This window comes from Balaenoptera ricei, chromosome 15 (assembly GCF_028023285.1).
Source record: "Balaenoptera ricei isolate mBalRic1 chromosome 15, mBalRic1.hap2, whole genome shotgun sequence".
Taxonomy (NCBI): domain Eukaryota; kingdom Metazoa; phylum Chordata; class Mammalia; order Artiodactyla; family Balaenopteridae; genus Balaenoptera; species Balaenoptera ricei.
The window spans coordinates 51,593,437-51,613,733 of NC_082653.1; the positions used below are offsets into that span (position 1 = coordinate 51,593,437).

Consider the following 20,297-nt stretch of genomic DNA (forward strand, 5'->3'; position numbering starts at 1 on the left):
ACAGCAGGTGAGGCCCAAACCCACCACCCCGAGGACATCAGTCCTCCGGAGAGGGTGAAGTCAGGCTGTGGGCACCGGGACTCTCAGCCTCGCAAGGGCCACTTCCTTGCCAGCAGGCGCTCTTGCTGGCAGGGGCACACAGGTCACAGGAGGGAGGCCGGGGGTCGGGGGGGGGGAAATGGAGGAGCCACGCCCTGACCGCACCTGCCGGCTGGCTGGACACCGGGGCCTCCGGGGAGAGTGAAGGGAGCAGAGGGGTGGCTGCCTAAACTAGAGCCTCGAGCCGACGTGAGTGTGAACAGAGGAGACCGCCGGGCTGGGCCCACACCAGAGAAGTTGGCCAGGGCCCTGCGGCGCCTGTGGCCCAGGCTCACCTGTACTGGAACCTCCGGGGGTCCCGCCGCCGGTCCCTGCTGTTGTGGAAGTGCGGGCATGCGTAGCCCTGGCGGCACAGGCGCGGCGGCTTGGGGCACTGCTCTGTCTTGTAGCTGCCTAGCACAAAGTTGGTATCTGAAAAACAGGGGTCCACACGGAAACGTGCACACGTGTGCTCACGGCAGCCACACAGCCAAAAGCTGTCCATCGGCAGATGATGGGTAAACGCCATGTGGCCCATCCATGTGGTGGAGTGAAGCACTGACGCGCTACGACGTGGATGAGACTTTAACGATCTGAACGCACAATGCTCAGTGAGAGAAGCAGACACAGAAGGCACATGTTGTATGATTCTACTTATAGGAAACATCCGGAACAGGCAAATCCATAGACAGGAAGTAGATTAGTGGGTATCAGGGGCCGGGGCTTCTTTGGGGAGACTAGATAGAGTTTTAGAACCAGATAAAAGTGATGGGTGCACAACACTGTGAACATACTAAAAACCTCCGAAATACACTTTAAAATGGCTCATTTTACACCCAATAAAGTACCATACAAATTTTAAAAATAAATAAATAAAAATAAATAAAATGGCTCATTTTAACCCCAAGGTAAATGATGGGTGCTGGGCGATGCTGACATGTCAATGCAGGCTCTCAGCTGTGACAAACATCCCACTGCAGGGGGGCTGCCGTGTGTATGGAGGTACCAGATATGTGAGGCCTCCCTGAACTTTCCACAATGTGGAACCTAAAACTGCTCTAAAAAAATAAAGTTTATGTTTTAAGTAGTTAATTTCATGTTACCTGAATTTTATCTCAAAGGAAAAATAAACAAAAAAACCACCAGGGGTCATTTAAAAGCAGTAATGGATGAACGGAGATTCTTGAAAATCATACCCATTCTTGGGTTGGTTAATAATTGACCTTCCCCATTTTTTTTTTTTTTTTTTTTTTTTTTTACAAACGCCATTGTTTTTAATTACACTTGCCCAGCAGGGCTGACCCTCAAGGCATGGAGGGGAAGACAGTGGCGGAGGGAGGGTGTGTTGCCCAGCCAACCCCGGCAGCCGCAGCGCCACGCCCAGGACACACTTCCACACCCACATTTAATGGCACCACCCCCCCACACACCAAACTCAGTTCCAAATAACTGACAAAATGACAAGGGAAGTGAACCACACAGCAGGGCACAGAGAGGACAAAAGGAGTTTAAACAGAAAAGACGATTTTAAGAAAATAAAAATTGTAAGACACTTGTTCACAAGCATTGACAGAGGACCTCCAACAGACACAAGGTCCTGCGCTGAGTGGCATGAACCACAAAGAAGTGAGAGGCGTGGCAGTGCCCATGAGTCACAGGGGCTCCGGAACGCCCTTTAGGGGGTGACGGATGAACGGTCCACCCAGACGTGGAGAATTATTCAGCAATAAGAAGAAAGGTGCTAACATAATATGAGAAGAAAAAAAGAAGAAAGGCGCTACCAAGCCCCAAAGAGACACAGGGAACCCTGAATGCACAGCACTAAGTGCAAAGGCTACACACTGTGTGATCCCAACTGTATGACAAAACAATGGGGCGAAAGATCAGTGGTCACCAGCAGTGGAGCACAGAGGATCTTAGAGCAGTGACACTACCTGCATGACATCATAATGGAGGATCCGTGTCTTTATACATTTGCCCAAACCCAGAGAATGCACAATGCAGGGGTAAACTGTGCCGTTAGTTAATAATCATGTATCAATATTGGTTGTCAATTGTAACAAATGTTACCTCATCAACACAAGACGTTCACGATGTGCAATTTTTCTGTTAACCGAAAACTTCCCTAAAAAATAAAATCTACTAACTAAAAATCCAAACCACGGGTGCTGAGGGTTAGTTATCCGGCCAGACCCGACCCAGCACCTCCTCCCACTTTCCTTCCTCAAGCTCAGCCCGCCTGACAGTGACAAGAGAGGACCTTGTACCCCCACCTGCACCACCAGCCAGAGCTCACAGGTGGAGCCTGTGGTCCAGGACCAGGGAGACCGAGGGGCTGCGACACGAGAAGGACAAGCCCCGAGGCAGGGAGCTGTGGGCGCAGCCCTCCCTCTGTGCAAGCCTCTCCCCAGAGGGACATGGCGACACTGGGACCCCCATATATGCTGTGGGTCCAGGCCCCCCACACCGCAGGCGCGATGGAAGGCCAGGCTCCTCAGCGCTCCTGCTGGGCCAGGCCTGAGGCCCGGGCATCAGGAAGGCCTGTGCAGCCACTTTTGTTAATTCGTCCCTGGGCCCAGGGTGGCATAGGATTCAGCGGGCGGGGGAAAGACCCTTGTAGGGAATTCACCACTTAAGTAAGCGTGGCCTTGAAGCATTTACGCGCGTGAGAGCAAAGCCGGTCCAAGGAGACACGGCATTACCGAGGGGGGTTCTCTTAAAACCACACCACCCTCGGGAAACATCCAAACAGGCAGCTCCACGGAGACATAGCCAGGCTAGTGGATGCCAGGGCTGGGGAGGGGAGACTGCTGATGGGCACGGGTTTCTGTCCGAGGTGATGGAAATGTTCTGGAACCAGACAGAGTTGATGGTTGCACAACACTGTGGTGCACCAAATGCCATGGACCTGTGACTTTCGGATGGTTAAAATGGCAAATTTACATTATGGGTATTTTACAATTAAACAAACCTCACTGCCCATAGCCATCATCTGTGGAGACTGCTGGGGACCAGGCTGGCTCTGGGACCAGACACCTGGCAGGAGCTGCGCCAGCCGTACAGGCCCCTCCCCCAGAGCAGCCTGGGGACCAGACAGGCTGCTGGAGGGGCTGAGGGTGATGTGCTCGAATGGAGCCTCGGTCTCCCCTCCTGACCTGTAAAGGGGGCGACGAGGTCCACCGTGCGGGCACTTTACAGACAGGGACGAGCCCCCCGCCCCAGCAGCGGCTGCGGGGTTACCTTGCCACCGGGGGTCCTCGCCCAGGATCTTCTCCATCAGGGCCTGGCTGGCCAAGACCCCAGGTTGCAGGTCAGGGACGCCATCCCCAGCACTGAGCTGGCCGTTCTGCAGGGCTTCCTGGGCCTGCAGCTCCCTGCAACCAAACGGCACGTGGTCACGGTGCTGCAGCCTGTCCGAAGCCTCTGACGGTGAGACAGCCACCGGCTTCTGTCATCTTACGAAGCCGCCTACGTGAGGGTTCAGGACGTGCAGCCCACGGCCTTGGGGCCCCCGTCCCGGGATGACAGTCTTGGCCCAAATCCCAAGAGCCTCAGAGCTGAGCGTGCGAGACGCCACAAGCTCCCCCGGGTCCGGGTCAGGAGGGAGAAGAAGGGTCGCTTTCTCGTTAGGAGTAAAATCAAGGCCCAGAAAGAGCTGCTTGAGGCAAGCAATGCCTGAAACACAGGGAGGAGAGCGGCTCCCGGCAGGACGGCCACTCACCTGATGTCACACACAGGCGGCCGCAGGTCCAGGGGGCCGTGCGCGAAGGCACAGTGCAGTCCGTTCTTCACGCAGTGGCCCCGGGCATCCGTCTCATGGATGCACGTGCCCGTCTTGTAGTAGCGCAGGTGATACTTGCGCTCTGTGTCCCCGGTCGTCCGGTGCAGGTACGGACATCTGGGAAGCAGAAGACGACACGCACCGTCTGGGCCCTGGGGCCACCACGGTGTCAACCTGCTCCCGGCAGCTGGTTCTTGTCTCCTTTTCCCAAACACCTGCTCTAGTCGGAGGATGAACAGCACTGGACAGAGCACCCGTCCCTGCTCCAGACCCTCCCCCACGGCACTCAGACCCCCACAAATCCCTCAATTACACATGGGAGAAAAATACAACACCCAAGTTACCCGAAAATCACCCTTCATAATCTTTTGAATAAAGTGGAAAACAAAGCTCCCCCATCAAGTAAGGGGCTGGCGGCCTCTCCCGTCCCCCGTCCAGGTGCTTTCAGGGACCCCTCAAGGGAGGTGGAGGAGCCTGGAAGGGCTGGAGGAGGACGCTGGGGGAGACAGGCTGGGGAGAAGCAGCTGGGGGGAGGCACGGATGGGGCAGCATCCCACAGGCCACACAAAGGCCCGGAGCCACGCACTCCCAGGGAGAGCCACACGCGGCTCCCTGAGCAGCAAGGGTTAGGGTTAGGGTGAGGGCTCCCGCTGCAGGGAGGTGGCAGTGGCAGAGGTGGCATGGACGGTTCCAGCAGACATGGGGCAGGGAACTGAGCCCGCCTTAAGGTCAGTCCCTCCAGACAAGAGCCAGAGACACAGAAGAATGGGAGGGGATACACAAAGGACTCTGAGCAGCCCCGGAGTGGCCCAAGGCCGAGGCAGAGCCATAGCTGCAAGTCCCCAGATCTAAAAACAAGGCCATCACTCCCAGAGATGGATGGGGAGCACTGTGTGGGGCTTGGGAAAGGTCCACTCCCACCTCGCTGCCTGGCAGGCCGTGGACCTGGGTGCTGGGAGCACCTGTGGGGGTGGGGGGCTCCCCATGCAGAGCACAGATGGATGGACAAGACCAAAAGTAAAAGAAAAAACGACTTAGGGACCAACCAGTCTAAACCCCCGTCTGGTAAGATGAAGAAACAGAGGCTCAGAGTTCGGACAGCTCACCCCAGACCTTATGGAACACCCCGGGTGTGCAGGCCATAAGAGTGGGACAGAGAGGACGCCATGCCCTGGCAAGTTCCCGGGTCCCCCGGAGCCAACCAAGCAAAAGGCAAATACTGTGGGCCCAGAAGATCCAGATGCACTCCCGGAAGAGCTGGGGTCTCAAAGATACATGTGCCCCCACAATTACAGCAGCACGAGTCACAAGAGCTTAAAGCTGGAAATAACCCGAGTGTCCACCAACTGATGGATGGATGAACAAAACATGGTCCATCCAGACAGTGGAATGAGCACTGATACAGGCTACAACAGGGATGAACCTTGAAAACATTCTGTTAAGTGAAAGAAGCCAGACACAAAAGGACAAATACTGTGTGGGTCCATTCCCATGAGGTCCCTAAAGCAGTCAAATTCATAGCAACAGAAAGTAGAGGGTGGGGGTAGGATAGGGAGGGTGGGAGGGAGGGAGATGCAAGAGGGAAGAGCTATGGGGACATATGTATATGTATAAGTGATTCACTTTGTTATAAAGCAGAAACTGACACACCATTGTAAAGCAATTATACTCTAATAAAGATGTTAAAAAAAAAAAGGAAGAAAAAAAGAGAAAAAAAATATATATCATGTACTACCTAAATCTTCTTATAGCATGCTGATGAAACAGAGAATAATATATTACTGTTTCAAAGAAGTTGTTTGAAAAAAATTATACTAAGCATTTTCTCATTTTTATTGTCAATAAATATGTATTAAACATGTGACTATAATAAATAGAATAAAGAAAACAAAACAAAAAAAAAGGAAAGTAGAGGGTGGGTGCCAGGGGCTGGGGGAGGCAGAGGGGGAGTGACTGTGTAATGGGACAGAATTTCTGTCTGGGAGGAAGAATCTGGAAATAGATGGCGGTCATGGTTGTACAACACTGTGAATGTAATTAATGCCACTGAATCGCACATTTAAAAATGGTTAAGTGCACCACAACTACTGAGCCTGCGCTCTAGAGCCCGTGAGCCACAACCACTGAGCCCATGTGCCACAACTACTGAAGCCTACATGCCTAGAGCCCATGCTCCGCAACAAGAGAAGTCACCGCAGTGAGAAGCCCCCACTCGCCAGAACTAGTGAAAGCCCGCACGCAGCAACGAAGACGCAACGCAGCCAAAAATAAATAAATTAATTAATTAATTTAAAAGATGGTTAAAATGGCAAACTTTATGGATGTTATCACAACTTTAAACAAAGCCCATTGGAGACAGAGAAGAGAGAGAGAGAGATGGTCTCTATGTGTTGAAATTTCAACACCACACTTATAGGGAAGCGTGTCACAGGTCATACCTGGATGGCCTGTGGCATTTCACAAGCCGACACCTGAGTGACAGCACCCAGTTCAAGAGGACAAAACACAGCCAGCCCCTCGGGTCCCTCACATGGGCACGAGGTGGGGGGGATGACCACACTCTCTTGTGAGTGGCGGGAACTGAAAATGAGGCAATTCCTCCAATTAACCCTGCACAAACACTTCTGGGGCAATCCCAGCTGTTGTTGCCAATCACCAAAGATCCGTGAGAAAAAGGAAAAGCGGAAGATGGGGAAAGCAGTTTACGAGACAAGCTGGTCCCCACCTTGTGAAAAGAGAAAAGAAAAAAACTTAAAGAATTATGACTGTATTACATACAGACAAGAAAAAGGAAACACTGCCTGTGCAGACAGTGCTCTCTGTGCCCAAATAGGAGCTGTCTCCTTCGTGTTCTCAAAGATAAGTTCCAAGGAACATTTTCAGGACGTATGAGTGAAATGGTCAAATATCTACTTAGGTTTTGATGCAGCCTTGATTAAAATCCCTCACTACAGAGTTACATCTTACGTTTTAAGCTCCTCCAAGAGCTCCTGTGCATCTCCTCACAAGCACTGGTGTGTAACTCAGTCTCTGGGTCCCCAAAGAGGTGAGGCTGTCATGGAGCAGTCTCTGCCACACCAAGGAACCTGCTCTAGAACAAGGAACCCCTCCCACTTTTCACATTAATATATAGACTAATATCACTAACAAAGAAGGTGTAGAAATAGAGAGGCCAGGAACTCACAGAACAATGGGCTAGAGAAATAAACAAGGAACTTACAAAAGAGAAAATGCAAAGGGTCTCCACCACTGAGAGGCACTCATCTTGCTTCTGATGAGAGAAATGCACCTGGAGGCCCACATGTTCCCGGGCAAAACCCCAGGAGCAGGGCTATGGTAAAGCAACACTGCTGCTGGCAAGAACGCCAAGTGACAGGCACCAAGAGGACAGGTGCCATTACCCTCCGTCCCAGCAATCCCCAAAGACAGACTGGCACACAGAGATAAAAAGATGTTTTGTTCGTAATCACTAAAGGCGGGAGACAACCGAGTTGTGGGATAAACTTCAAGGGAGCTCAGCGCGGCTTGGAGGAATGGGCAGTCTGTGTGGATGGCTTTGGAGGGGGCGCCAGGTGGTACCGTGAGGGAAAAGCACTAAGAAGACAGAGTGCAGGACTTCCCTGGTGTCACAGTGGTTAAGAATCCGCCTGTCAATGCAAGGGACATGGGTTTGAGCCCTGGTCCGGGAAGATCCCACATGCTGTGGAACAACTAAGCCCGTGCGCCACAACTACTGAGCCTGCGCTCTAGAGCCCATGAGCCACAACTACTGAAGCCCATGCGCCTAGAGCCTGTGCTCCGCAACAAGAGAAGCCACCGCAATAAGAAGCCCGCGCACCACAACAAAGAGTAGTCTTTGCTCGCCGCAACTAGAGAAAGCCTGCGCACAGCAACAAAGACCTAACACAGCCAAAAATAAAATTAAATAAATAAATAAATAAATTTATTTTAAAAGAAAAGGGAGTGTAGCACCCTATGGTTTACATCGGAAGGTGGGGGAGGGGAACAAGAATACAGATACGTCTGCTTGTATCAAAAATTATGGAAGGAGGAGCTATTGTTTCATGGGGACAGAGTTTCAGTTTGAAGATGGAAAAGTTCTGGAGGTGGATGGTGGTGATGGCTGCACAACACTGCAAATAGACTTAACTCCACTAAACTGTACACTTAAAAAAGCTAAGATGATAAATTTAATGTTATGTATGTTTTACTACAATAAAAAATAAAATAAAATGACTTTAATAGGAAAATGGCCATTTTGCAAAAACAGTTCCAATCTTCAGAAACACTCACAATCTACTATAAGTTAAAGCAAGAGAATTCCAGAGTCTGGGGAGAGGGGGACCAGCACATCAGAGCCAAGGCACTGCCTGTTGGTTTATCTACGGAACCCAGTCCGCATAGCCGTGCTGAAGCAGGACCACACGGACCACAGGCATCGCCGATGCGCTAACTGCAGGGTGTGGCAAAGGCTGCATGCACCCCCACAGCTCCGGGGAGTGAATGTGGTGGGCGACACCTCCCCCATTTCCCCATGTTCCCTAATGGTCCCTCAGGTCAGCTCTAAGCATCATTTCGTTTCCTTGCCAGTACCATCATTGTGGCAACCAGAGCCCGGCCAAGGTTCCCCCTCTCGCCAGCACTGAGCACCGAACAGGCACTATTATTTCATTAGGGGCATGTCACCTCTGATTATTACATGACTTCAAAGCATAAGCTAAGATTAAAATATTGGAGGACATTTAATGAAAAGAAAATGGCTTCACCTAAGAACATCTAAGAGGCAAAAGGGAAAACCTTAGAGAAAACACAATGGCAGAATGTAGACGCGGGGAAGAGGCTGGGGGGAACCCCAGGGGTCAGCCCAATACCGCGTGCAGATGCTTCCTCGCCACAGGAGTTCACTCATCCATCCCGGGGGCCACTGACAGCCCTGCAGCACCTGTAATGTGATTCGGTTCCACAGCCCGTCAAATTCAGGGTGGCACCCGTGGTTCTCAAAACCATCCATGACAATTAGTGACCCAATCAGTGTAATTAAAACAAGGCTCCATGGATGGTGTGATGCACCAGTACATGCCAGACACAGGTCTGCCATGATGCTCTGGAACCACTGAAACTAGGAGGGAGGGGTAAAGAGGAACACGGCAGGGGCTCGAGGCTGCTGCCTGTGTCTCCAGGAGAGCCAGAAATCATCCCCTTCCTTCCCGCAACTCACCCAAAACAAAGGTAGACCCACAAACTCAGTTCCACTATACATCAACGTTGGTCAGCAAGCCAGGCTGGAGCGCATCACAACCACCTGGATGGTCTGCTAACCCCAGACCATCTGATCTCGGCAGGAACCTTGGGTAGAAACTGCTGGCAAGTTCCCAGGTGATGCTGCTGCTGCTGATCTGGGGGCCGCACTGGGAGAACCACTGGGCTGAGACGGACACTCAAGTACAACATGATTCTCTCCTAGTCCTCAGGGAGTTCAGGCATAGGTGGGGACCAGAATACAGCACAGAAATAACTGAGGTGTGAACTGGACCAGAACCGAGCAGCAGATATGGAAAATGAGTGGCAGCAGAAAAATGGGAAAAGGAAGACCTGTGTGCCACAGACAACTGGGGATGGCGAAAAGGTGGGGCTTGTGGGGAGAAGCTTGAGTGTCCCCGTCTTCTCTGACACTAGGGGTGGGGGGGTTGCCAGTTAACCCCATGTGGACCACACATCCATCCATTCAGCCCAGCACCCCCAGCCTCTGGCTTCCAAGGGCTGCCCTGGACTCTCGAGCCAGGCCAGCGACCCCTCATTAATCCCTAATATGGACCATCAGCTCGGCAACAAGTCCACCTCCCTCCTCTATGCCCAAAAAGCTGCCACCCTCTCCGAGAAACCTGTCTCTGCCGAGGCCGTCTCCCCACTCGCCTCCAAGGAGCACCAGAGCTCCCTGTGCCAGGCGCTCCCTCCCAGTCACCTCCTCATCCCCGGCCCTTCAATCAAAGCAGGGGGGCCTGAAATGCTACAATCACTCTCACGTTCTTCTGCTTCTTCTACCTACTGGTCTCTGACAGGTCCAACTCAGTCACCTAATTGTAATTCATTTCCGTAGGTTGGCTGATTTGTAAAGCCTGTGTCTTCCTCTAGACTGTTAAGTAGCTCCGTGACTCCTAAATATTATGTTCTAACGTGGCCTGCCCTTGGCTTTCACCTCACCCCAAATGCCCAAGCAGAGTTCACTTATATGGTCAGTTTAAACAGCAACAGTTTATAACCATCCTGAAGTGAACGGACTTTCACCTAAGCCTTAGGTCCTAGGACACCTGACTTTTTAAAATTAAACATTGCAGGAGCATCTCTCAACAGACAAGTCAGACTAAGGACAAGTATGACACAGCAGGCACACCAAGACTTGGGCATGTAGAAAAGTTTCTGTACATCAGCAAGCTCCCGCAGTGCCCAGATTCACGGGTGGGAGGTCCCAGGCAACGTGCAGTGAGGAGGGAGGGAGCTGTGGGGAGACATGCCGGGCCTGCCAGGTGAAAACATGGTAGGGAGCCCTACCAACAACAAGGCAGATCTCTAGAGCCAATCTGGAAAGTTATAGCACAGTAATGGGGCAGGCTCACTTCTTATTAAAACCAAGAAAACCTATAAAATGTGGGGTCTGGAGGGCCGCCTCCAGGGACTGCCTGCTTGTGGCAGAAAGAGGGTTATCAGGAAAGAGGATGGTCACTTTGTACTCCGTATAGTTGGGGACTGCTTGTATTGTCTGCCAATGAAAATGTTCCCCTGGAGGGGCCCCTCAGACCCCTGGAAGGGCCTTTGCTTTTTATGCGTCAGAACCTACCTCTGTAAACGCACCTGACATGCATTTACAAGCACAAAACGGACACATGGTCTCCTGGGAGGGGAAGCACACCTAGGTTCCAGGTGGGAAGACCCGCCCTGACGGTCTACGGTCCTGCGCAGCGAACAGGACTAGCTGTGGGGCTGGGGCTGTCCACACCCACTGCCTCTCTCAGAGCAGCTTTCAGGATGTGGCTGGACCGCGACAAACCTCCGGCCAAGCTTCGCTCCGGCAAGCGAGCGTCGCTTTCTTCAAAATCCCAGCCTGAGAAATACCTGCGACGGATCCGCACGGGTGGGAACAGCGACGCTGTGGGGTGGGCCCTGTGGGGTGGGCCCTGTGGGGTGGGCCCGCCCTCAAGCTCGGAGGCAGCGCCCGCTCGGCCGACTCGCTCTTGGCCGACTACAGAGGGCGCGCAGCGAGCTGCAGACCCAGGCGGTCCAGCCGCGTCGCGGGGAGGCCAGTTCCCACGGGGGCGGGGCGGGGCTCACGTGACCTTGTCGGCCAATCGAGGCCCGCGCCGGGGAAGGGGCGTGCCCGCCAGAACAAAGGGCGCCGCGAAAGGGAGGACCTGGGGCGCTAGCACTGAGGGGCCTTCCCGGCCATAGGGTGCCCGCCGGCGGAGGGTGACAGCGGGAGTGGGGGGGGTGGGGGGATGTGGCGGACGGGGAGGGGCCACGGAAGGAGGGGTGACAGAGAGAGGGGGAGGGTGACTGCCCACGGAGGAAAAGGGGTGACAGAGGGGGTGCCCATGGGGAGGAGGAGATGAGGGGGCTACCCAGAGATGACAGCTGGAGTACTCACAGGGGGTGGAGGTGACAGATGGGGAGGGGTCACTGGAAGGAGGGTGACAGCGAGAGGGGAAGGCTGACGGACTACCCACCAATGAAAAGGGGTGACAGCGGGGGTGTGACAGCGGGGGAGGAGAGTGCCCGCAAATGAAAGGGGGTGACAGAAGGGGAGGGGGCCCCAGGAGGAGAGGTGACAGCAAGGGGGGAGAATGACCACCTGCCTAGGACAGGAGTTGACATCAGGGGTTGCCTCTTGGGGATCCCACCCTCCCGCCCACGGCTCAGCCCCACAGCGCCCCCATCAAGCTCCAAGAACTTGGATGCTTATGTCACCTGATATTGGCTGAAGGGTCTTTGGTCTCTGATACATATTCATGATTTACAATAACAGGTTGCTAGTACATATGCCCAAAATAGGCATTTCAAGAACCAATGAACTGAAATAAAAGGAAAGCCCTTACCCCGCTCTGAAAAGTAGTATCTATTTACAGATTCCATGGCAACCCTGAATGAGCTAGAATATGTAATTCAACAGGACAAACTCTGGGAAAGTCTATCTCCCATGGAATGAGTGGTAATTACTAAGGAGAGATTCTCAGGGGAGATGTCTGGCCTGTCAAACACTTCCTATGGGGCTGAAGCAAGTCATCTCATGTGCTCACTAAAAGTCACAAACAAAATCTTTAATAAGACACGTGTACTTTCATACTGTGTGTACATGTACACAGGATGCACCCAAAACAGTATCAAACAACCATCTTAGTCCCATTCTTCTTCTCAATGATAACCTGCTAACCTGCATGCTATTTGGGCTATATGTTAATTTTTTTTTTTTTTTTTTTTTTTGGCTGCACCATGTGGCTTGTGGGATCTTATTTCCCCCACCAGGGATTGAACCTGGGCCCTCGGCAGTGAAAGCCAGGAGTCCTAACCACTGGACCGCCAGGGAATTCCCCATGTTAATGTTTTTGCAATAAATAATTGTAATATTTAATATTTGAGTCTAGCTTAAAATGACCATCCACAGGTAGGTGTCCACTGCAGCACTCTTCATTCCATAGGAACTGGACCCCACCCTGGATGTCCAGCAATGGGGCCAAATCCATACCAGGACATTCAGACTCCAGAACCCAAAACAGCTGTTCAAATATGCTTTCTTTCTGGCACAGTGGTTAAGAATATGCCTGCCAATGCAAAGGACACGGGTTCGAGCCCTGGTCTGGGAAGATCCCATATGCTGGGGAGCAACTAAGCCCGTGCACCACAACTACTGAGCCTGCGCTCTAGAGCCCACGAGCCACAACTACTGAGACTGCATGCCACAACTACTGAAGCCCGCGCATCTAGAGCCCATGCTCCACAACAAGAGAAGCCACCAAAATGAGAAGCCCACGCACCACAACAAAGAGTAGCCCCCGCTCTCTGCAACTAAAGAAAGCCCTCACGCAGCAACGAAGACCGAACGCAGCCAAAAATAAAATTAATTAATTAATTAAAAAAATATATATGCTTTCTTTTCATGCATTAAAAGCATCACCAGTGAGGGGACTTCCCTGGCAGCCCAGTGGTTAAGAATCTATGCTTCTACTGCAGTGGGTGCAGGTTCGATCCCTCATGGGAGAACTAAGATCCCACATGCCATGCGGTGCAGCCAAAAAAAAAAAAAAAAAAGCTTCACCAGTGAATACTGCCAAATAGTCCAAATAGTCCCCCATCCTGGACTCTGGAATGGGGTCAGACATGCTAGGTGACTGGATCCCTGCACCAGGGTCTCAGCAGTGGCCCCTGGGGGCAACTCAGGACTTAAGGTCCAGAGAGGTAACTGACATGGCCACGGAAATGAGGGACCGGAGGCCAGGCCTTAGCTAGACAAAAATATCTCTCTTCTGCAGACCCATTTGCAGGAAACAGTAGCTCAAGATGCAATTAAATAATGCACTTTTAAAACTTCACAGAAGTATAATACCATCTTAACCAAAGTGGAGCTGGCTACATTATTTCCACAGGCTCCAGGCTGCCTTAACAACAACCCTATTTAACTATCTGGTGTTCAATTAAAAACCTTTCAGGAAATATATAAAGCTTTTAAGATGATCACCATAGGTCAAAAGTTTACTCCCTGACCTAAGCATTTTTGAAAACGAAGAACAGATTCACATGGGTCTCCCTGTGCAGCAGCGTGAAAGTTGTCTTTAAAAGGGACCATACCTGGAGAACCACCTCCCTTCAGAGGGTCAGGGGATGAAGCCTACAGCGCCTCCCCCAGATCAGACCAGGATCTAACAGAAGCTGAACAAGCTGCTCTTTCCAAGAGGCCCTGGGGCACAGCGCCACCACCTCACCTCCAGGTGGGAATGGATAGGCTCTTCTCCTCCTCAAACGGCCCACAGGAAAAAAGCAAGACCTCCCTCTACCAATCTCTGCCAGTTATATGAATGTACAATCTGACTTGTACTTTCCGTGTTTTCCTATTCTACATATTTCAAAATGAAGACATCTGTTCATAACACCATTAGGAAACTTGTGAAAAAAAAAAAAGGCAACCAAAACAAAACCTTGATTTCCTAAACTTTAAAAGTGCTACACAAATAACTTTCCTATCAATTTTTTAAAAAATAAACATATAAACAGCAAGAAAGGAACCATTCCAGAAACATTTGCACAATGTGAGCAAACCTTCTAACAAGCTCTCTGACCAAAAAGCAACTGACAACTACAAAATGGTCCTAAACTCAAAAGGTTTACCTCATAAGGGTTGGTTCTAATGCAGGGAATTTACAGAACTGGGTGGCAATCAAAACTGGGAAGTGCAGCAAAATTGGTTTGTCCCGTACAGGGATATCCCCCAGCCAGATGCGGTTCTTCCCGCACTGGCCGAGAAATAGGGAAATGTCCCCACCAAGACCAGCGGTCAAGGGAAAACTTCAGAGTGAAGTCTGGGCCCTGCAGGTTCCAGGTGCTGGAAAGCCCTGGTCCGCCACCCACCCAGGTGTGGGGGCCACGCTGCCCCGCGCGGCCGCGCACACTCACTCGTCGCCGTCGGGGCACAAGCCGCTGGCCTCGTCGTACTTGGAGCAGTACACGTCCGGGCTGTAGTTAAAAGTGCCGTCGCGCCTGCGGAGCGGTCTGCGCCGACGCTGATTTAGGAAATGCCAATGGAAACAGGTAAATGGCCTGTGCTGGGTGCACTTGTGCTGCACAAACAGGGAGCACTGCTCTGTCCTAAACTCCTTTAGATACCTAAAAAGACAAACAGCGTTGGGGTCGCTTCCGTTGCCACCGCCGCCGGCGGGCGGCCCGAGGACTCGTGGGCAGGGGTCAGATCCCGTGCGCCCGAGGGCCCCGACCCCAGGCGCGATCTCCCACTCTGCCGACCCCCTTCCCGCCTCCCCCGGCCCAGGCGCGTTTCTCAGACCCCAGGCACGATCCCACAACCCCGACCCCAGATGCGACCTTCGACTCCAGGTGCAAACCCCCATCTTCTATCCCAGGCACGGTCCCAGATTCCAGGTGCGACCCCGGACCCCAGGCGCAGCCCCCCATCTCCAATCGCAGGCACAATCCCCTAACCCAGGCGAAACCCCCCATCCCCGACCCCAGGTGCGACCCCCGACCCCAGGCGCCGCTATCCATCCCAGACCCCAGGTGTGATCCCCAACCTCAGATGCAACCTCTCCGAGTTCAGACACCCTCCCCCCACCCCGCCCCCGCAAGCCCAGTCGCGTTCCTCGGGTCCCAGGAATGGTTTGCCAATCCCTGACACGGTCCCCGACCCCAGACGCGACCCCGCAGAATCCAGACGCGGACTCCTGGCCCCAGGCGCAGCGCCCCCCCCATCTCCGATCTCAGGCGTGACACCCACTCCGACTCCAGACGATCCCTGACGGCCTCCCCCACCCGGAGCCCGGGCGAGTTCCCGGACCTCAGGCGCGATCCCTCAGACCCCATGCACAGCCTCCTCATGCAAAACACAGACACGACCCCCAATTTGAGGTGCTATACCGCGACTCCAGGAGCGCCCGGGTCCCCAAGCCCCGGTACCATCCCTGACCCCAGGAGGAGGCAGCCGGACTCCAGATGGCCGCCCTCCGCCCGAGCCCAGGCGCGGTCCCCAATCCCCGACTACAGGCGCATTCTCGGCGGCCCCCGACCCACGACCCCAGGCGCTGTTCCCCGATCCCCAACCCAGGCGCGTGGACCCCCGACCTCGTCCTCCAGCCCCCAAGCCCAGGTGCCACCCCAGACCCTGGGCGCCGCCTCCTGAGCTCAGGCGGCGGTAGCTGAGTAGGATGGTGGTCCACCAGCCCAGAGTCCACGCGCGGCGCGGAGGCTGGGGGGCCGGCTGGCCAGGGGGCTGCAAGGGAGAGGCAGGGGGCGGGGGGAACGGGGAGAGGGGCGGCGCGGGGCCCCAGGCCGCACCCGGAGGCAGCTCCCAGGCCCAGGGGCGCGGGGGCGCGGGCCGGGGGCGCGCGGGGCCGCCCCCTGCCCCGCCCCAGCCCCCGCCGCGGCCGGCCCGGGCACTGACCTGTAGTGGGTCGGCTTCTCGGTCTGCGGGGGGGACCCGCTCAACGCCGCCGCCGCCGCTTTCGAAACCGACGGCATTTTCAGTCAAAACAATGCAGCGCGCATGCGCCGCGCGGGCCCGCCCCCGCCCCTCCGGATCTCCCCCCTCGCGGAGCCCACCCGCGCCCCCCGCCGGGACGGCCACGCCCCCGCCACGCCCCCATCCGGCGCCCGGCGCAGTACCGGAGGCCCAGTGAACTTCCCAGCACCAGGCGCCCAGCGGGGACCCGCGCGCACCGCAGACCACGCCATGCCCCGAGCCCGCCGCCTCGGCCGGACGCCTCCACCCACCGTGCCCCCCCCGGCGTCCACGTTCACAGCCCATCTTGCACTTGCTTGGTCCCGTTCCGGCTGCCGCCTTCAACCCACCACGGCTGCCCCACGCGCTCTGAACGCCCTGACAGCGCCCTGAGCAGCTCCAGGCTCCGAGACGGACCCGACAGGTCCCAAGTAGAGACAGCGCGCCCAGGCTGCTCACACTCGCCTTCATTCGTTCTATGACCCCCGGGTTGGGTGCTGAGACCGCAAAGAGTGGCTCCAGTTGCTTAGGGCTTGGTGTGGGGGAGAGAGGGGGGAAGGAGGCCTGACTGCTCATGGGTAGCGGGTTTCTTTTACACACATGCCCTAAAATTACATCGTGGTAATGGTTGCCCCTGCGAATACACTAAAAAATCAATTGTATACTTTAAATGGATGAATTGAGTAATATGTGACAGACAGACACACACACGCCCTCTTCACCAACAGGGTGGGCGGGGATGCACAGAGGGTGGGCCACCCCCGGTAAGCCCTACCACTCAGGGCCCCAGCTCATCTGGCCCTGGAGGAGGAAGCAGGGTGTGCATTTCGGGAGGGAGAACCCAGGCCCAAAGTACATTGTTTTGTAAGTATATAGCATGAAACTTTTTTTTTGGCCGGGCCTCGCGGTTTGAGATCTCAGAGTCCTAACCACTGGACCGCCAGGGAATTCCTGAGAAGTTATTTAAAATTTTCATCCTCGCTAGTAATTTGTTTTAATGCAAATTAAAACAAGGAAGAGCCCATGGAGCAGACAGACTTTTTGTTGTTCCGAACAGCAACCCACAATGCTGGTGACCTGCAGCAAGAAAAGCCCTTAAAGGAAGTGTGGCTGGGAGGACGAATGGGTACTGGGGTACTGACCTTTACGGAAAATAATCTGTTCCATTTCTAGAAACTCCAACCTAGAAAAGAATGAGATTCAGACAAAGAGGTACAAAGATAATTATCAAAGTTATTTGGCAAAAACTTAAAGAGCACCTCACAGAGAATGACAATGCTTCCTGAGAATTGTTAATGACAAGAAAAATGCTCCTACTTAAGTGACAAAACAAAGCAAGATACTGCAGTTCCATACATTTGTTCCCAAGCATGTAAGTTTTGGGGTTTTTTTTAAACACAAGTAATACAGTAAAATAAGCCATCACTTGCTGGTGGGATGAATGACTACCTTCTTTATATGTTCACATTGTCTAAAGGAATTACTACCTCTACAAACATTACATTTAAACCTGGAAATTAAAATGGCAAAAAATCAACATGATATTTTTGAAGAAAATCAAGCAGAAGAATTAAACAAGGCCCATGAATTCTTTGGAGGAGGACTAAACAGATCTTGAAGACTGCCAGGATGCAGGGAATGAGACAGAAGTTCAGGATATTTCCAAAGTCCCGAGCTGGGAGGGATACAGAGCAAAGAAACAGGTTTGGGGAGAGCTGAACTCTGTTTTGGACCTAAGGAGCTTGAGGAACCTGTAAAGTCCAGTAGAGAAGTATAGACAGCCACCTCGAGCTTAAAAAAGGAAGTTTAAAAAAGGGCTCAAGATAAAGAAATTTGGGGATCTTTGCTGTAGAGGTGGGAGAAAAGATGCCTACCCAAGAGGCACCTCCTTGAAGAGAGCAAAAAGAACTGTGACAGGCTGTAAAGATTGTCATTTTTCATGCTTTTGAAGAATGTCCTTAAAAGGCTGGGGTAGTACCCAGACGTTAAAATACCCTCAGCAGCTCGGAAGATATGAGGCCATCGACTTAGGTAACCTCTTTTCCTTGGATTTTTTAAAATACAGTTTTCTCCATCTTCTGCCCAACAGTACTCACAGCAGTTACCTCTAGTGGTGAGATTATTACTGTTTCTGATTCTCTACCTTTTGCTTATTATACTGTTTAATTTTTCCAGATAAATCATATTGCTTTGGTCATGTGAAAGTTATTTTTAATTAAAACAAAATTTCTTCTCGTTAGTTCTGACTTTTTTTCCTGCAGGAGCTAGTGAGAGTAAAGTCAGGGTTCAGGTTTGAATGACTGTTGCTCAAATAAAATGGTTCACAACCAAGTAGGTCACAACCACACCAGGTCAGAGAAAGGACATCTTAGTTCTTTGCTCCCAGTGGAACTAACGATGTAGCCTGAGCCATGATTAGGTCAATCCTTCTGAATCTTGGTCTCTTCATCTTTAAAAAAAATGAATATACTTGTCTTAGCACCACTTCCCTGACAAGCATAATTTACCAAGGCGGGCCAGACCTTGGCCAAGGCCTTGTGAGAAGCCAGTACACTGCCATACAGTCAGTGGTCTTCAACCATCCTAGTGAGAGAAATTTCCAGTTAACTTTGGCACCAAAGATACGCCAAGATAAAACGTTCCACTAGAACCTTAAGTAAATAAAATCTTCCCTTTTATGCATCTTGTATTTAATCCAGAATTAAGAAAGTTTCCTACTAAGCAGTACTTGAAAACATATCATTTACATACCCAAAATATTGCCTCTAAGTTGTCCATAAAAATATTTATCAATGTTATTCCACTCAGAAAGTTGTTGCCTTGCTAAAATTAAAAACTGGAAGAGAGGTGAGAAAGTGTTCCACAATTTACATTTAGGTTTCTTTCCTCAGTTCCTATTTTGGAAAAAACAAACAAACAAACAAAGGAACTGAAAAGACTAGAAGGCTCCCTTTTTTAAATGAAATGCAAAAAAAAAAAAAAAAATTGGCTTAATTCCACATTACCAAATTAATATTTATTGTTAGTCTGTTAAACTAACATCAATTTATACACATCACGGTACATTGTAAAACAAAACGTTTAACTCTTCTGCTAGTTATTCTGTCTCAGAAAGCAAATGACCTGCAAAGTGGATCACACTGGATTACAAGTGTCACCAGCATCCCTTTGGAAACGTGATAATGTTGTACAAAGACATCACAAATCCAACAGCACACGCTGCAACCAAAACCCTTTCTATGGACCTGAAAAGTCTTTTGGACGTATTCGATGGCAACAAGTATCAGGCAAAGAGCCGGTTCCGATTTGCTGACATTCTGCTTTGCCTTCAACGAGTCAGCTTTGCCAGGCGCGCCATCCAAGTCCTTCAGTCTGGACTTCAGCGTAACCAGGACAGAAACGGTCAAACGCGACGTCAAAGCCTAAAGACTGAGATCTGTCCCCTCGCTGCTGGCACCCCATTAAGTTCTCGCCCCATGGGCCACCGGAGTTCCAGGCTCTTCAGAACGATCGGTGGGCTCCGGTACCTCTTCTTCCAACATCCGTCTCAACCACCGGTCCGCGCTGGTCTCCTGCCTAAAGAAGCACCAGATGACCAGAACCATGAGGCACAGGCTGAAGGGCAGCACCCTCCACCAGGGCCGCTGCTGCTCCCTTCCCAGGGAGTGCTTCACTGTCCAGCGGAACGGGATGGCTTTGCTGGAGGAAAACTGAAGGGGGCGGTTAGGGTCATCCTCTTCCTCACCCTCGGTCGCGGGCTGGGCACGAGCCCGGCCACCGGGCGGAGGATGCAGGCTTCGGAAAGGCCAGCGCACGAGCCTCAGCACCCGGAGGGCCCTGGAAGAGAGAGAACAGTGAGCGCGCCCTCCCGCCGCTCTCACCCTAGGTCCCGCCGAGACCGCGCGGAGCTCACCCAGCAGCCGGCGCACATAGCACGCAATTCATCGCGACCCCGGCTCTGCACTCGGCGCCGCCGCGCCCAGCGTCGCGTCACTTCCGTCGCACGAAGCCGGAAGCCGCGCGCTGTTCCTGGCCTCCGCTCACGACTACAGAACGTGGACCCACTCGCGCAACGGAAATGACTCACGTCCTCCGGCGGCCTCTTCCGTCGCAGGCCCGCCCCCGGCCGGCAGCGCGGGCATGCCGGGAAATGTAGTTCGCTGCCGGCCCGAAGAGGAACTAGCGGGCAGGTTCCTAGGCTTCCGCGCCGGGCTTGAGGCCGGTCGGCGG

The 20,297-nt window shown here is 52.7% G+C and overlaps 2 protein-coding genes across 7 annotated transcripts in view; both read right to left on the reverse strand.

The window, feature by feature from the left end:
* UNKL (unk like zinc finger) overlaps positions 1 to 16,119 on the reverse strand; it is a 45,224-nt gene extending 29,105 nt beyond the window's left edge. For 4 of the 6 annotated variants that reach the window (XR_009497745.1, XM_059898565.1, XM_059898566.1 and 1 more), the window contains exons 1-5: positions 16,011 to 16,119; positions 14,516 to 14,725; positions 3,800 to 3,976; positions 3,319 to 3,452; positions 375 to 510 (exon numbers count right to left, since the gene is read on the reverse strand). Coding sequence is in view for 5 of the 6 variants with exons in the window: in XM_059898565.1 (XP_059754548.1) it covers positions 375 to 510; positions 3,319 to 3,452; positions 3,800 to 3,976; positions 14,516 to 14,725; positions 16,011 to 16,087 (734 nt within the window). In the remaining variant the exon portion in view is untranslated. The remainder of the gene's footprint in view (positions 1 to 374; positions 511 to 3,318; positions 3,453 to 3,799; positions 3,977 to 14,515; positions 14,726 to 16,010) is intronic. The other 2 variants (XM_059898568.1, XM_059898567.1) reach the window with 2 other exon arrangements.
* A 2,942-nt stretch (positions 16,120 to 19,061) lies between these two features.
* Positions 19,062 to 20,095, reverse strand: LOC132348629 (ubiquinol-cytochrome-c reductase complex assembly factor 4). Its single transcript, XM_059896348.1, has 2 exons — positions 19,981 to 20,095; positions 19,062 to 19,904 (listed from the first exon to the last, which is right to left on the reverse strand). Exons 1-2 carry the CDS (start codon positions 20,010 to 20,012, stop codon positions 19,529 to 19,531), a joined length of 408 nt encoding a protein of 135 aa, XP_059752331.1. The 5' UTR covers positions 20,013 to 20,095; the 3' UTR covers positions 19,062 to 19,528.
* Between the last annotated feature and the right edge of the window lie 202 nt (positions 20,096 to 20,297).